This window comes from Mastigoproctus giganteus, chromosome 8 (assembly GCF_048544385.1).
Source record: "Mastigoproctus giganteus isolate SK-2022 chromosome 8, ASM4854438v1, whole genome shotgun sequence".
Taxonomy (NCBI): domain Eukaryota; kingdom Metazoa; phylum Arthropoda; class Arachnida; order Uropygi; family Thelyphonidae; genus Mastigoproctus; species Mastigoproctus giganteus.
The window spans coordinates 210,550,002-210,569,145 of NC_143582.1; the positions used below are offsets into that span (position 1 = coordinate 210,550,002).

General features: G+C 34.0%; 1 protein-coding gene across 6 annotated transcripts in view; it reads left to right on the top strand.

The window, feature by feature from the left end:
• Positions 1-19,144, top strand: part of LOC150082241 (catenin beta-like) — a 208,921-nt gene that overhangs the window by 140,527 nt on the left and 49,250 nt on the right. For 5 of the 6 annotated variants that reach the window (XM_090379196.1, XM_090379198.1, XM_090379201.1 and 2 more), the window contains exons 12-13: positions 5,204-5,326; positions 13,037-13,198. In XM_090379196.1, coding sequence (XP_090235322.1) covers positions 5,204-5,326; positions 13,037-13,198 — 285 coding nt within the window. Of the gene's footprint in view, positions 1-5,203; positions 5,331-13,022; positions 13,199-19,144 lie in introns of all 6 variants that reach the window. The other variant, XM_090379199.1, reaches the window with a different exon arrangement.

The window sequence follows — 19,144 nt, forward strand, 5'->3', positions numbered from 1 at the left end:
CATGTTCGCAATATATATTTTACCGCTTTTACTCATCCGACTGAGCCTTATACACTCAGTCAGATTTTATCAGACAACGACCACGTGTCAGCAGTTTTTAAGTTTTTACATGCTATTAATATATACACACATATATAAATTGGATCATTTATTTTTAAACTTATACTGCCTTATATATATTTATATATATATATAAAAATAACAATTTGACGAGGTAACCTTTTCAAAGGTTACCAGAATTTATCTTTATTGTTATTTTAATCGTTTCCTGGCGCAGTATAACCTTAGTTGTTTTTGCGCCAATAAACCCAAAATCAAATCAAAATGTCAAAAAGCCAACCAGAAGGTTACCTTCTGTTGGATACCTGGTCATGTAGGCATCCCAGGTGATGAACAAGCGGATGCCGCCGCTAAACACCCTGACTCAGGCTCTTCCAGGCAACAAAATGTGCCCTACACAGACTACAAATCCATCATTGAAACATCATGTAGGAAGCAATGGCCTGACCTCTGGAAAGCTCAAATAAATAATAAACTGCTGCAGATAAAAAAAGAGCCAAAACTGTGGACATCTAGTATCAGGAAAAGCAGGCGACAAGAAGTAATTCTAGCAAGGCTCCGCATCAGTCATTCACATCCAACTCATCTGTATTTGCTTATGGGAGAGAACCCTCCTCAGTGTTTCTTTTGCCAGTCACAGTTGACAACAAATCATATTTTCATTGAATGTCCCCAACTTTCAACTACCAGAAAATCAAGCTTTACCTCCCTATCCCACTTGATAACCTTATTGCAGATTCTTGCCAATGACACAAATTTGGAGGAACTTTACTTATTTGAAACAGATAAATCTTTATAACAGCCTATGATCACAATAACATGAGAAATTTGTGATAAGCAAATATTGAACAGGCACAATATGGCCCAAGAGGCCCTTGTGCCAAAAACCCAAATACAACAACAACGTAATTTCAGACTCAGCAAAATCTCTTTTTGTACTCAGGTGCTTTTGATAAGAAGAATGACACCACCACCCCTTCTATCTTCCCTGTCTTTCTTAAATACATTATACATACCATAGTGGAACTCATCTTCCCCGATTTCCGGGTGGCATCATGTTTGTTAGCCCTATTATGTCAGCGTTAGTTGTCCTAACCAGGAGTTCAAATTCAGCCATTTTATTGACAGCAATCCAGACATTACTATAGACACAGTTAAGACTATGTATTCTTTTGTAGCTTACTACTCTGACACACCCCTGAAGTTATTTAGGCTTGTTTCCCTATATTTACAATCCCATTTCATTTGAGCCATTGCTAACCTTCAAGACATGTTGCCAACATCGGCTGTTGTGGCAGCAAACACGAATTCTTGATGTTAGTGCAAGCATTAATTTGACCCATATCATCAGATAAATGCAGATCTATATTACCCTTCTGCCCCCCCTCCCCCAACCAGCAGTTTTCCTGAATCCTCAAGGATACTAACCAAAATTCTTGCATCACCTTTGTGCAAATGAATACCATCTCTACAAAATAGATTCCTTCTACCTACAAGTGTGGGCCATGCTGATAAAAATTTCTCTCTTAAAGTCTTGCAGATTCCCTCTAGTCTTGAGTTTAAATGGATAGTAGAATCTGTTATAAAGATTCCAGAACTAGGGGTCATAAATTGAAATTACAGGGCTTGAGATTTAGATTAGATTGTAGGAATTTTTCTTTTAGCCAGTGGGGTGATTGCTGGAACAAGTTGCCCTCGCAAGTAGTTGAGGCTGACAGTTTGAATAAATTCAAAAGTCAACTAGATAGTTACATGTGGCAGGAGGGAAGCATATAATTTGTTTTCTTATCAACTTGATTTTTTTTTTTTTTTTTTTTTTTTTTGCCAGTGCAGCAAAAGACTGGCTTCCTTGCACTATATGGTGAATACTGTTAATATTACTGTTACTACTAATCCACAAGACTTTCAGCATATAATCCCACCTATTATGTCTGGACAGAATTGCAGATGCATACACATTCTGACCTAACTCGCGGCATTTTTTCAGCGTGGTCCTATATTTATCCAGCAAATGGTCGGGTCATGTTTGTTTAATGATAATACTCTCTTTACTTCTCTTAAACCCTGAAAATATGTTTGTAACATCACCAAATGTTGCTCCTGGCAAACACACCCTGGTTCTGGTCCACCTATTTTTATTACAAAAAATATTACCCATTTCTGTGACAATAGAGGCTCCCAATAAAACTAGATCACCTTCAAATGAGAGCAGTATGCACTTGACTATTCTTGTCTGTGACCCAAATTAGAGGTAGATCACTTTGACTGGTCATGAGATATTTGAGTCCCAGTTACATTTGTTTCTAGGGCACGCACTTGTTTCTTCAGTGACTCAAATTCTTCTTGTAATGCACAAGTTCTAATTTTAGATCAGTACACTCCTTGCATTGGATGCAAAGAAAAGATTCATTAATTGAGCCACATTTGTCCACTAGACCAACCTCAGAATACATGCCACAAGCTATATAAATGATGAACCCATACTCACACCAGAAATGCCCGCAGTCTTTTCCGTGTGAGTCATGAGTTCATTTCCGCAGGCATTTCCTTCTGGGTTGTTGATACCCTTGGACTTGTGTTGTAAGTGGATGTTGCAGAAACCATTATTTAAATAAAATTTAAACTTTAGAAAGATTTCAAAATTAAATTTACAACATATTACAATATAGAATTAAAATTACCAAAATATTACAGAAATTAAACTGTTGACAAAACTTTAACAACCAGGAAGTTAAATTTAAGTTACCAAACAAAAGTTATGAAGTTCCTGCCAAAATATCGAAAACAACAGCTGCCTGAATATTAAGCTGTAGCTTTTCAAATACATTAGAAAATTTTAATTTACAATATATTACAGGATTTAAATTAACAAAAAAACTTCATAAAGTATTACAGAAATTGAACTATTAAGAAAACTTTAACCACTAGTGACACTAAATATAAGTTACGTTTCCAAACAAAATTTATGAAGTTCCCACCAGAATATCAGTAATAAAGGCCTGGATATTAAGCTGTAGGTTTATAAATACTTAACTAAAGACAAAAATAAACTAACCCACATGACTATATGAATTCAAACTATATATTAACTACAGTTTAGTATATTAAGGGAAAAAAAATTCAAAAAACTTCTAAAAACTAACTTGCAATGAGGTTCCGAAATGCACTGGCTAATGTCCAACCAATGTATATTGACTCTAAATTAGTAAATTGATAAGAGGAGTTTACCTCAATATAGTACGTGGAACACTTCCGTATGATACCCTCCAGAAATTAAAACGGAAAAATCGACAACTTACCGGTACATTAAAGTAAAATATAAATAATTAAAGTGAAATATAAATAATTAAATAATCAATTTAACACAATTCAAAATCAATTCAAAACAATTAAAATTCAAATTAACGCAATTAAAAGAATCTAACGAAAATATTCAAAACGATTTTCCTTCCTACATTCGTGTAACAATATTCTACATTCTATTTTACATTCGTGTAACAATATTCATTCTAGACTCAAATTTACATTGGAAAGGGAAGATACGGATACTAAGTCATTAAACTTTCTAAATTTCACGCTTACCCGGGACTCGAACAAAATACAATTTAGCATCTATCGAAAACCCACAAACACCGGTATGCTTCTACATTATAATAGCTACCACCCGTTCACCTACAAAAGATCGATTATCTTTAATCAATTTCTAAATGCCTATAAATATTCAACGACGGATTCTGCTTTAGACTCAGAAATACAAATATTAACTAGCAGATTCTTGAACAGGGGTTATCCCATTAACACAATAAATCGAATTAGGGTACAAGCTAAGGATAGGATACAAAATACTGCACCAATCAACAATAGTAATATCAAAAAATACTTTATTTCTGTCCCATATGTTGAACAGTGGCACAAACAGCTTAACAGATTCTTTAAAGATACCGAATTTAAAATTATAGCTAGGCCTATACGGAAGTTACACACTATACTGAACAATCGCTCGGTTCTTTCGGCGTTCGCAACACAAATTAATGATCTAGTATACAACATTTCTTGCGGTGATTGCGACTCGTCTTATCAGGGTTCCACGCGGTTTTCTCTTAATATCCGTGTAAATCAACACGAAGCCTCTGTTCGTGCTTCTCGTTCAGCAGCGTCAGAATTAGCCTTTCATGCCATTAACGAAAAACATACTTTTTTATTTAACGAGGCCAAAATACTTAACGTTCAACGTAATTATACGCGACTATTAATTGCAGAAACCGTTGAAATTAAATTACACGAGAATTCTGTTAATGTTCGGCGGCCATATTTGATCTCCGATGCGTGGACCTTTACGCGCATGCGCGAAGACACATAATCACTATTTAAGTTGCAGGTTTAGCCTGATTCGATAATTTTCATTCCTGTGATCACGACAGTCGGTCGAAAAGCATTGTCAGCTTCAGGAAGGAAAATCGTTTTGAATATTTTCGTTAGATTCTTTTAATTGCGTTAATTTGAATTTTAATTGTTTTGAATTGATTTTGAATTGTGTTAAATTGATTATTTAATTATTTATATTTCACTTTAATTATTTATATTTTACTTTAATGTACCGGTAAGTTGTCGATTTTTCCGTTTTAATTTCTGGAGGGTATCATACGGAAGTGTTCCACGTACTATATTGAGGTAAACTCCTCTTATCAATTTACTAATATTATTACCAACGTAGAACATATTGAGTAATACAGCTCTGATTCATACTATCTAATTGACTCTAAATGTAATCCGAGTCATATTTTATTTTACAAAATGGCAGGAATGTCAGCAACAAACTTGAATCCCAGTATCAAATTTTATCTTCTGATGCTCTATTTTGTCATCCTAATTGCAACCTGCCTGAGAGATGCAGAGTAGTTGTAGTCATTAATAACTTTGTGTATGATGAAAAATCATTTACCAGGTTCATCAAAACAAGAGGAAGAATCTCAGTCTTAGTCTGAGTGTGTCTTACAGTTACAAAAGCTATTTTTCACTTTGGAGACAATTTAAATGCCATTTCAGTTGGTTATGTTCTCATTCTCTCACTTTGACATTTATATATCATAAAATTCTAATTAAAATAATGATATATTTCAAATATCTTATTTATTTTCTTTAGGCAGTTATCGGTTTAATTCGGAACTTAGCTCTTTGCCCAGCAAACCATGCACCTTTAAGAGAACATGGAGCAATACCAAGGCTTGTGCAGTTGCTGTTAAAGGCCTATCAGGATACTCAAAGAGTAAGTTTTAATTTGTGACATTTATGTTGTGAACATTCCATTCCATAAGATTTGAATTAAGTTATTTCCTCTGGGCTATATTGTGCCTCAACTCCTATTATAATTTTGAACACTTGCTATACAGCTTGTGATATATGTGGAAGAAAAATTTTTCAAATTCTTATAGTGGAAGAGAAGAAGGACTTGTATTTTAAGAATTGTAGATCAGGTTGAATTCAGACTAGTTAAAAAAAAAAAAAAAACAACGAACTTGTACCATTTCATTCACTGAGAATTTTACAGTGCCTGTACTATAAAATAATAACTAAGAACAAAGTAGCTTTATTAAAAAAAAAAATAACTTTGAAATTCTCATTAAAGTGAGAATTTCAAAGTTATAACTGCAGGTTGGCATTAGCCAGAAAGCTGGCTGGTGAAAACAGCAGGCATTCATTTGTAGAATTATGAGTTGTGAAGCCCAACCTTGTAGTAAATGCCAGAGCCCTTACTACAAGGTTTGACTTCACAACCCCAGCAAGCTTAGTGTTATTTAATAACTTTCTCTATGCTTTTTTATCTTTCTGCTGTCTAATTCTAAATTTCTTCCCATTCATTAAACTATTAGTGCAATACGAGGGGAAACGAATGTTCCTACTATCCTACTTCTATTGCTATTTTTCATCTTTATTTAAAATACTCCTTTTCCCTTCCCCATCCTCAATTTAATACTTCACCCTTATACCATTTGCGTGTTCCAAATTTATTTTTAAAATACGCTGATTTCTTATCTATACAAAATTAAATCCTATACTAAATTCCACATTTATATTAAACATATTGATATTAACTATTTTAAACATATTGATATTAACCATTTTTATCCCAACTCAATACTTATTTTTACCTAAATATATTACACTGCGTTGGGACTACCTTGTCCATACTATTAAAAAGTGCCAATTTCATTTCATTCCTTTTTTGGCCTTTCACTTTTTTTCTACTACTATGGACAAGTATAGAAACACAGTTCGTGATACATGGTCAGGTGTAGTCCCCTGATGAAATACCTGATCATGTATCAATATTTATTTCTGCTGACATCAGATCAAGCATTTTTGCATTAACTATATTAGACCTTTTACTAAAATTGTTTCCCCCCCATATCTGATGACAGCTATACCATTTTCATTTTATTTTTATTTTCGTTTTTATACTATTTGCATTTTATTAATATTTTGTGTACTAATTTTACTTTACAGTTCCTCCACTTTATTTGGTTTACAATAAAGTAAATTTACATAATTTACTTAATTCATCATAACCTATAGGATTAACATTCGTTCATCTTTCACTAATCTACTACTCTTCTTTTTTTACTTTCCTCACCCTTATAGTTACTGGCACCTTGTGTAACTTTCACATCTATTTATACTTACTCAATTTAATTTGATATTAATACAACTTATATATATATCCATTATTAAATATATCAATGCATTTCGCTTATCATGGAAATACTAAGGGGATTGCCTGAGCTGTGACTTGTCTACCAGGCATCTCCATAGCCAGGTGGGAAGGAGCAGCAGTGCGTAGCACACGCTTCTTGATTAGACCGGGGTTTGAGCCCGTCACCACCAAATACGGAGGATGCGGAAAGGTCAGGGAATGACCACCGCATATCCCGGAGCAATATGGCCTTAGTTGCTAATGCCCCTAAAAACCAAAAAACAACAACAACAACTTGTCTACCAGGAATCTTCCTACATAGTGGCTTACACTTATATATACATACTAACGCTGTATTATCATTATTATTACAGCTGGTACATGTAATAACCCATGCATACTTTGGTCCCGTGCAGGCTAGTCTGGTGGTTTCTGGAGGAAATTATATATTTTCATATATCTATATGTCATCCTTTAATTAATATGAATTATTACGCCACAAAGAATAATAAGATACTACGTCGGTCGCGTACAATAAACTGTACCGCAGAATCCACTGGGGCTCAGGGTGATCTGATAAGTTGCTTTACTAACTATACGGCATCTAATGCCACTGCCTGGCTGGAAGTTTGTGATGCCAGTGAGGTTGCACATGCGGATCCTACTATCAATCCTATAGCTGTTCCCAGTACTACACCTGATTCTACAGAGCTAGACACACATAATAAGCATAATAACAACTATTTAAAATTCAATATTTGCAACAACTTGCTATGTCTAACCTGCCCATTTATGAGCAGTATACATCACACTAATAACATAGACACTCCAGTATTTTGCCATACTAGTGGGGGTGGTCTACCTCATCAATTGCAAAAAAATGCGAAGCCAAGTATATTGGGAAAACTGGAGGAGAATTACATATTAGAATTAATGTACATAGATCACACATAAAGAATTTCGTAAACAAAAAAAAGACATTGAATTACAGCACTTTCAAGTGCATAACTTTAATAATACCTCCATCACAATTTTAGCTATAGAAAACAACCACAATACTAGATTAGAAATAGAAAATATCAACATATTAAGATATAAAACACTCTACCCATATGGACTCAATAATAAATTTAATGGACATTGCTATACTAATAATATACAAGATACTTGTATATATAACCTATTTCAAATAGTAAAAAGACCCACAACTAAAGCTAAAAAAGCAAATAGCACCAATAATAAAAAAATTCACACAGGTAAAGTAATATGTAACTTTACCGATCTGTTAACCACTTGGGACAAACCTATTATACATATGAAATGTATTCATGATATTATCTTTGGGTTAAAACATAGCAAACTCAGAGCACTTGCCAAAATCATCTCACACTATAACCATAATAATATACACCTAAACCGCCTACTGAATGACATTTTTAAATTTATGTTAAACAACAAAAACAAAACAAAAAAAACTAACTTAGAGCACTTGCCAAAATCATCTCACACTATAACCATAATAATATACACCTAAACCACCTACTGAATGACATTTTTAAATTTATGTTAAACAAAAAAACTACCGTTACAAACGAATATATCAATATTAAATTCAGCAATGCACTGTTGGACCATATATGCCTAGACAAAATTATCAACATATACAAACACGAATTGCCTATTACTAACTCACACATCTACACTAGATTCAACTACAATAAACCATTTGGACTTACTGTTTGTAACTACAAGAAAACTGCTTGCAACTTAGTTAAGAGCGATATTGAGGCCGAATGCCATTGCCATCTACCTCAATATCAAGCCTACGTGGATAAGCACCATAAACATATCATCACTGGAGATCTGAGTATTATAACCTACCCTGATCTACGCAAACTACTTTCATTCGGTTTTAAATTTAGGCCTAATACTAACATCAACACAAAAAAGATTAATAAACAATTACATCTAGATTTAATGCAGTTCTGCTTAAAATTATCTTACAAACACAACATACCTTTAGAAGCTTTCCGCATTTGGCTTACTCTTACTTACCAAGCACTCGAAAAACAGATATTGTTAATATACAATAAATTACCACCTACTAAGGTTTTCAATCTAGTCAAAATTAAGCAGAATTTAAAACAGATACAAAATAGGTTTATCATAACTACCATAGACAAAACTACTAATAATTACAGCGTGATATGTAAAAAATTCTATACAGCTACATTATTAAATGAACTAAACAACAGCCCTACGTACAAATTAATAACCGACAACCGCAACACCGCTACTAAGAAAATACTGGCTATGCATAAAAAGTTAAAGCTAACCAACCCCAACACTAAATTTCCATACATATACTGCATTCCTAAATTTCATAAATCACCTATAGGTTTCAGATCCATCACTTTGTGTAGAGACAGCTACGCCAAGATTCCGCATCATAAACTCGTTTACCTACTTAACGTTATATTCAACAATATAGATAATTCAAAAATTATACTCAATAATAGCCCGATATTAAATTACCTAAATACCAATAAAGACAATACCATAGAGCATATTAAAACATATGACTTTAACAATCTATTTACCAGTATCCTACATAACAGTCTAAAACCTGTGTTTAGTGATTATTACAATATATATATAAAAACATATTACCGTGTCAACTACACTACTGGGACGGCCTCATTAACCTTTGCATATTCAACAACTACATCTTTAATGGTAGTAACATATATAAGCAACACATAGGTATTGCGATGGGAGCTTGTAGCTCCAGTCTCGTCGCTAACCTGTACCTTCACCATTTCGAAAATAACTTTAAACAGGACATCGTACTATACAGGTATATAGATGATTTGATTGTTATCAACAAACCTAACTTCCTCACAGAAGCTATTAAACACAACCCACCTGAATTAACATTAGAATGTACTAATACAAATAGTTCCAAATTAGCAACATATCTAGACTTAGACATATGCATAGTAAATAATACCGTACATACCAAACTATATGACAAACGAAACGAATTTCAATTTAAATCCATAGATCTAACTAATTGGAACTCTAACATCTCCAAACGTATTCACAGAAACATTATAGTTACTCAATGTATTAGAAGAACCAACATATGTAACAATGAAGGTGATATTATCGATACTCTTATCAAATTCAAATCTAAGTTAATAAAAAACGGATTCCCACACTCTATTATTACACGATACCTACATAAAGCTATTCTGATAGCTATTAACAATAGACATAATAATAACCCTAACCCATACTGTATTATGGATAAAGTCTTGTGCTGCACATAGACGGCTTAGCTTATATAGTCTTATTTTGTTATCAACTCTATTGGCATCTGTTACTTTTACTGGGTATGTATATAGTAGGCACTGCCCATGGAGTATATCTTATATAGCTTACACTCATTCAAAAAGTTGTACCTATATTTACTCCATGGGTAGGAAATTATTCTGTTATACTCTACTTTGACTCCAAGAACCATCTATTTGTTGGCATTACTATATGTTAGTTCCACATTAATATACAAAAATTACAGAGGGCTCTACAGATAATTGATTTAATTTTGGCTATTTTAGTGACTTTAACTACAGATCCAAGGGGGCGCTTTGGTCTTGCGTCTGATATATACTACACGTGCAATATTATTTGGTTTTTCTAACACTCCTTCTACTGGTGGTAAGCATGTTTTACTTATAATTATATGATAACTCCTCTTGTTATTCTTTAAAAACCACTATCCCTTACTATAAGGGACGGGATGTTACGCTCCCGGTTTTATCCCACTTAATATTATGCTTAAGTCTTTTTCTATACTTTTTACTTTCTACTATATAACCCTACTTTTCATACCTCATGCACTATTAGAGCAATTCGAGGGGGATTGAGGTACTATAGCTATACTTTACCCTGCTTCCATTCACTACTCTCAGCTTATGCTACTTTCGATACCAATATGATAAACTATAAACTATACCACATACCTATATGAATAACAGTGGATGGATCTCTTTTTACATGGTCATTCTCTTTTAAAATTAACCTATCCGTCGGGCTAACAGTCATCTAGCCAGTTAACAACTAAATTGTGATTCACTTTGGTGCAATTTGCAGCTTAATTAATATAATATGCTTTCATATATATTTTAACTATTTTTTGGAAATGGTTATGCTGGATGATGACAACAGAAACAGATAACTGTGTTAATTATGGTTGATACATTGAGAGGGTTAGCCCTCGAAAAAGTCCCTTTCAATGTATCTATATACCTATAATTAACATAATTTTAGTTTTAATATTTAATTTTAATTTTAATGTTAATGGTATATGTAAGGTCTTCCTTACATTGTATTGCATATATATATATTTTTTTTCCAGTATACCATTTGCACGTGCACAGGCCATTGTACGTTTCCCGGGTTGTTGGGTCGCACAGATCGTTCTCGGTCTGCACCATATCCCGCAATATTTGTAACAATACCTCAATGTAGATTCTGTATTTTACAACTTTCGCCTCTACCACCATTACTAACAACTTAAACAGATATAATACTTAGACTATTAAACAATTTACTTAGACTATATTAAATAATATACAGACGGATGTAATGTTTAATCTTATATAGATGGCATTAATCAGTTCTGGGTTAATTTAATTTAATTTAATTAATTTACTTATACTGATATATTTATTAAATATATCAATGCATTTCATTTTTTAGTGAAATGCACTTCATTTAATGCATCCCCCCCATGATAAGTCATGGGGGGGTGGAAATATATATCCAAAGTAAGTAAAATGCATAAATAAATTTAATCAATAACCTACCCAGATTCAGTTAATGCCATCTCTATAAGATTAAACATTATACCCGTCTGTATATTATTTAATATAGTCTTAAGTATAATATCTGTTAAAGATGTTAGTAATAGTGGTAGAGGCTAATGGTGTAATTTACCCAAAAATTACAGGTTATAGTTCAAACCGAGAAAAACCAGTACGACATAACAGCCCAAGAAACATAAAATCTTATGTGCGCGCCAATGGTATCATGGAAAAAAATATATATGAAATACCAAGTAAGGTAAACCTTACATATAAAAATTATATTGAAATTATGTTAATTATAGGTAAATAAATACATTGAAAGGGACTTTTTCGAGGGCTAACCCTCTCAATGTATCAACCATAATTTAAAAAAAAAAAAATATATATATATATATATATATATATATATATATATATATATATATATATACACACACACACACACACACACACATACATACATACAAAAATGTGTAATTTGTAACATAAGTATAGATTCTGAAAACAAAAAAAAAAAAAAAAAAACCACTAAGCTTGCTGGAATTGTGAAGCCCAACCTTGTAGTTATATATATATATAAATACACACATACATACATACAGGCAACCCCCATATAACACGGTTTCGCTCTAACACGATTGATAAATTGCAGCAATCCTTGCACAATACAGAGTACTTATATAACACAGTAGAGAATTGCAGGAAACTTCTCATAACACAATATTTTTGAGCTTTTGTGCTGGGAAAACGCTACTGTTTTTTATGCTAGATGTAATTTTCAACATTTCCATTCATTTTTTGTGAATCCCTGCTGTTGACTCACTAGTCGTTATTGCCTTCGTGATATTTTTCTAAAGAACATTTCTGGAGGTTACTACCATGGGGGGGGGAGACTGTCTTTTTTTCAAGATGGCAAATCATAATAAAACACCCCTATTAGAGTAGTCTAGTATCCCCGGTCTGCAGTACTGTGAGTTTGATTTGGCTTGTAAACAGTTCCAAAGGGTGCCTTGCTGTTGCTTATCTGTGTGACAAGCATCTTGTTTCAAGGTGACAGATTGAAATGAAACTATGTGCATTAGGTTGCTTTAGAACAGTTTCACATACATTGTAAATTTAGTTTGTATAGTTAAAACATCAAAATTCAATTCCAAGTATGGCGCATTGGAGTGGTGACCATTTTGTTTCAAAATGAAATTTTATCCCTCTTTGCTCTTTGTACTTACATGCTCATTGATAAATAAACGGAGTGTTCTATATAAATAATGTCTCTTTCGTGTCATATTGCATCTATTTTTATTTAGCAATTAGAATACAACTGTATCTTGATATGTTGATTACTTAAATTTGGACATTGGTGATTTTTTTGTAACAAAACCATTATCATCTTTCTTATATAGTTTTCATTTTACAGAGATCCAGTGTGGCTTCAAATAACAGCCAGTTAGCTTATGTAGATGGTGTCAGAATGGAGGAAATTGTTGAAGGAACAGTTGGAGCACTGCATATTCTAGCCAGAGAGGCACATAATAGAGCAATAATCCGAGGATTAAATGTTATTCCAGTATTTGTACAGGTTTGTGTTTGTTTCTTTCAGCTTAAATAACTTCAAGCGGTGTACTGAGGTAGTTAACTATACAAGAATGCTTAGTCTTAACTGTTTCTATAGTAATATTGGGAGTGTTTTCAATAAAATAAATAAATTTGAACTGCTGGTTAGAACAACTAATGTTGATAACTAATGGAAACATGGTATCACTGAGAAATAGAGGATGGGTTTCATTGTGGTATGTATAATGTACAGGGTGATTCAAAAAGAATTGAACGCTTCCAAAAATTTATTTCACAGTAACTGGATTATATATGAATGTGTAGTCAAAACCAATCTGTAAAGGAACTATCAGTTATTTCTATAATCTTACAAATGCTCAATAATAAATTTTTGAAAATTTATTATTGCATAATAAATTTGAGTGTTCAATTATTTTTGAATCACCCTGTATTTAGGAAGGTTAGCATTAGTAGAGGTATATATGCAAAAAAGCAAGCTTATATAGCATCAGCCAAAAAAAAAAAAAAAAATTCCCATTTTGTACAACCATTTGCTCTAAAAGTTTGTCCAGTTCTTTCTTGAATTTATTTAAGCTATCAACTTCCACGATGACAGACAGCAGTGCATAGCACACGCTTCTTGATTAGACCGGGGTTCGAGCCCGTCACCACCAAATACGGAGGATGCGGAAAGGTCAGGGAATGACCACCGCATATCCCGGAGCAATATGGCCTTAGTTGCTAATGCTCCTAAAAACCAAACAACAACAACAACCACGATGACAGATGGAAGTTTGTTCCAGCAATCAAATACCTAAAGGCAAATTTCCGAACATCTATTCTACAACTGTCCTTCCTCAATTTAAATTTATGCCCCCTTAGGTTTGCAATCTGAGCAAGTGGAAGAATCCCATCAGCATTGAGCCTGCTCAACCCATTCAAGGCCTTATACACCTCAATCAGATCACCTCACAGGTGCCAATTCTCCGGCCGCTGCAATTTTTAGAACTTAAGCCTCTCTTGGTAAAAGGATCCCTTCATTTCCTTCACCAATCTTGTTGCCCTTCACTGTACTTGTTCTAGCAACTCCAAATCCTTCCTAAAATGAGCCCTCCAGACCTGTATGCAGTATCTTCAAAAAGGCCTCTAAGGTTGGGAGAGTACATATCCAGAATTTAAAACAAATACACCAACCGTTTAATTAAAATGGTTTAATACCAGAAACTAAAATGAACCAAACGATATTACACTGTAAAATGATATATGCAAGATTTACAAAATAAATATATACGATGAAACTTTAATATACAATAAAATAAATAAATAAATAAAATAAATAAAATATTTAAAATACAATAAAGCTAAAAGCGATAAAACATTGACTGAAGCTTTCAGTCAATGTTTTATCTTCCGCCTCCTTTCTCAACGTTGTTGAGAAAGGAGGCGGAAGCCTCCAAAAGCTTCAGTCAATGTTTTATCGCTTTTAGCTTTACTGTATTTTAAATATTGTATTTTAAAAAAAATATTGTATTTTTATTGTATTTTAAATATTGTATTTTAGCTTTATTGTATTTTAAAAGCGATAAAACATTGACTGAAGCTTTCAGTCAATGTTTTATCTTCCGCCTCCTTTCTCAACGTTGTTGAGAAAGGAGGCGGAAGCCTCCAAAAGCTTCAGTCAATGTTTTATCGCTTTTAGCTTTATTGTATTTTAAATATTTTATTTATTTTATTTATTTATTTATTTTATTGTATATTAAAGTTTCATCGTATATATTTATTTTGTAAATCTTGCATATATCATTTTACAGTGTAATATCGTTTGGTTCATTTTAGTTTCTGGTATTAAACCATTTTAATTAAACGGTTGGTGTATTTGTTTTAAATTCTGTATGCAGTACTCAAGGCATGGCCTGACCATTACATTATACAAAAGAATAATCACCTCTTTCTTCCTACCAGCAAAATTCCTGTATATCATTGACAAGACCCCATGACCTGCTCTGGCAGCCTGTCTGCAATGCTCGGAAAACTTCATATCTGACTGCACCTTAGGTCTTTTTTATTTTCTACCACCCTGAGTGTACTACCACACAGTTGGTATGTTTCTCTGGGGTTACTTCTACCCAGAACTTACTTTGAATTTGTCAATGTTAAACTGCAGTTGTCACTTCTCAGCCCATCTTCCCAACCTTTCTAGATCCAGTTGCAGTAGCATACTGTCATTAACAACCCTACCAACCTTTGTATCATCAGCAAAATTGGACATTAAGCTTGATATACCTTCATCAGTATCATTGATGAATGTACAAAACAACAATGGGCCCAACACCAAACCCTGTGGAACTCCACTAATAACATTAGTCCGCAAAGAGCAGCGTCCATTAATTACCACTCTCTTGTCTTCTTCCACCCTTTAATCCATTGTAGCAACTTGCCCTTAATGCCATACTGCTCTAATTTGTATACTATTCTTCCATGTGCAACAGTATCAAAAGCTTTCCTGAAATCTAAGTATACGATATCAAAATTATTTTTTGCATCCAGTTCCCTTGTAACCACATAGTAGCCAATAAAATTGATCAGACGAGACTTCCCCTTAACAAACCTATGCTGTGTCTTAATTATTCTGCAGTCTTGTCTAGATGATCCTGCAATGCTTTTTTAACCAGTGACTTCATTATTTTCTCCAGAACAGGAGTTAAACTAACAGGACTGTAATTACTCGTGTCACCCTTTGATTCCCCTTTGTGAATTGGGGATATACAGTAAACCCCCGCTATTCGCAGGGGTTATGTTCATGAGAAATGCAGCGAATACCGAAAACGCGAATACTGAGTTATGGCTCCCATAGTAATAAAGGGGTTCCGTTCCAAAGTATGAAATATATAAGAAAAACTAGTCTAAAATTTTGTCTATGTATGTATTATATGTACCTTCATAATATGACTATGTACATAGTGAAATGCAAGCATATGGCATCGAAATTAAAATAACAATTTAATATTAAAAGTAATATTTATTAGAAATTTCAAACAAATCTTTCAAAACAGCGCCTTTGCTAGCTAAAAAACTTATCCCGCCAGTGCTATCACCATTTTCGCTAAAGTGTTGATAAAGGTGTTTTGCCTTTTCACGAATGATGAGGGAACTTAACGGAATTTTATTTTGAGTTCGGTCTTCTATCCACAGATTTAAAGCTTTTTCCATTTTTTCTAATTTAACATCACGAGTTAAAGAGCAAATTTTTGAAGCAATTAGCATATTTTCACAGACACTACGGCGTATTTTTTTCTTTAGATTTTTTCATTGATCGTACCGTTGACTCATTGATTTTATAATGTTTTGCCACTGAGGAAGACACTTTCGGCATTAGAAATTTTGTCTAATAGCTCAATTTTATTTGCTAATGTCATCACCTTCTTTGATCTTTTCACATTTCCCTTGTTATTCGTAGCCATATTTTTGTACGGGTTAGAAAGAACTTGTCCACAATAAAGTCACTTTCTTCCATTAACACACTCGAAAAAGTCTGTTTTACACCACAAAAACAGTAGATTTATCATTTTTGTAAGCATATCAATTTATAAATTGATGAATTTATTCAATTTATAAGCATATAAATTAAAAGCAAACGACGGAACCTTCCATGACAAGTGCATAACACATACTGAACAGTGATTAGCGAGAAACATCCACGCTCGCGATTTTGTCACCCCTCTCCCCCCACCCACTGAGCTCTGTTTTGACCGGGAAAGATAATTTTAGCCACCCCCATGTGTTTTTATGGCGGAAAATGTTCACGGCACTTTAAAATTCACATTTTTTTAGGTTTCATTTTATATTAAATCAGCAACCGCAAATAGCAGGGGTTTACTGTATTTGCACATCTCCAGTCCATGGGAGGGGGTCTCCCCCCGAGTCCAACAACGCCCTCATAATTATGGCTAAGGGTTTGCTTACTTCATTTGCTGCCTCCTTTAATATAACTGTATAGATCTCATCCACCCCAGGTGCCTTTCTTATATTTAACTTCCACAATTTCTCCTTCACTTTGCTCTCAGTTATTAGCATTAGCATTAGTAGAGGCATTTGATGCAAGAAAGCAAGCTTATGCAGCATCAACCAAAAAATAAAATAAAATAAAATAAATAAATAATAATAAATAAAAAATAACCACTTCCACTTCACCTCTCTGTTCGTTCGAAATACCTGTCCAGCTGAGCCTTAAACTTATTTAGGCTATCAACTTCCACAACAAGGGATGGAAGTCTATTCCATCTACCAACCACCTGCTGGCTAAAGGCAAATTTCCTCACGTCTATCCTACATCTGTCTTTTCTCAATTTGAATTTATGCCCTCTCAGGTGATTATTCTGAGCAAGAGGAAGAATCCCATCAGCATTGAGCATGCTCAAACCATTCAAGGCTTTATACACCTTTGTCAGATCATCTCACTGGTGCCTAGTCTCCAGACTCTGTAATTTGCAAAACTTAAGCCTTTCTTCGTAAGAGCACTCCTTTGTTCCATTCACTAATCTTGTTGCCCTTCTCTGTACTCGTTCCAGCATCTCTACATCCTTCTTGAAATGAGGCCTCCAGACCTGTATACAGTACTCTAGGTGTGGCCTGACCATTGCCTTATACAAGGGAATAATTACCTTATCCCTGCTAGAAAAATTCCTATATATCATCGACAATACACCATGAGCTACTCTTGCAGCCCGTCTGCACTGCTCAGAAAACTTCATATCTGCCTGCACAACCACCCCCAGGTCCCTTTCATTCTCTACCACTGTCAGTGTAGTACCACAGAGTTGATACGTTGCTCTGGGGTTGCTGTTTCCCATATGCAGTACTTTACATTTGTCAATGTTAAACTTCATTTGCCACCTCTCAGCCCATCTGCTCAACCTTTCCAGATCCTGTTGCAGTAGCATAGTGTCAGTAGTGTCCTTGACAACCCTGCCAACCTTCATATCATCTGCAAACTTGGACATTAAGCTTGATATACCATCATCAATATCATTTATAAATACAGAAAACAATAATGGACCCAATACTGAACCCTGAGGGACTCCACTAATAACATTAGTCCACAATGAGCAGTGTCCATTGATTACAAAGGTATTAAACAAAACAAAATTATTACAAAATCATTAAACACCCTGGTAGATTTTAATAAGCTTCTGTTCTACACTTCCCTACAGAATTCCTCATGTGTGAATTTAGATGCAAAATACTTGTTCAGTTTTCAAGCTATCTGAGCAGGACCACCAACAGTCGAACCATCAATATCAAGTGGACTAACCTGATATATTCCCTTCCTTCTAGAGTTTATATATATAAAGAAGTCTTTACATATATGTGTGTATGAGGCTGAGCAATATGAAATCAGTGATCTTGAAATTACACTGGACTGTTTATTTGGAAAACCTGTGAGCCTAAAGGCAAGTAAGGCTCCTAGAGTTGATAGCATATACCCAATAATTTTGAGGGAAGCAGTCAGAGAATGCATTGAGCCATTAAGGTTAATTATGAGGGCATTAATAGACTTCAGAGATATTCATATGGACTGAAGTGCCAGTGTATTATCAATACATAAAGACAGTTCTAGGAGTGAAGTATGTATTACTACAGGCCTGTCAGTCTAACTTCAGTGGTAGGTAATATCATGGAGACAATGGTAAAAGAATGTGGTACATTTAGATGGAAGTGGAATTCTGAAGTATACACAACATGGTTTTTTTAAGGGAAAATTACATTTCATTAACCTGGTTATCCATTTTTATGCAGTCACTCAAGAGCTGAACGTAAGAAATGATTTCAGCATTGTTTATCTCGATTTTAGCAAAGCATTTTTCTCAGTCCTTCACGAGAAGTTTACTGTATAAGCTGGAACATATTGATTTTATGAATAAGATTCTAAGATGGATAAAAGGGATAGTTGCAGGACAGGTGGCAGAGGGTT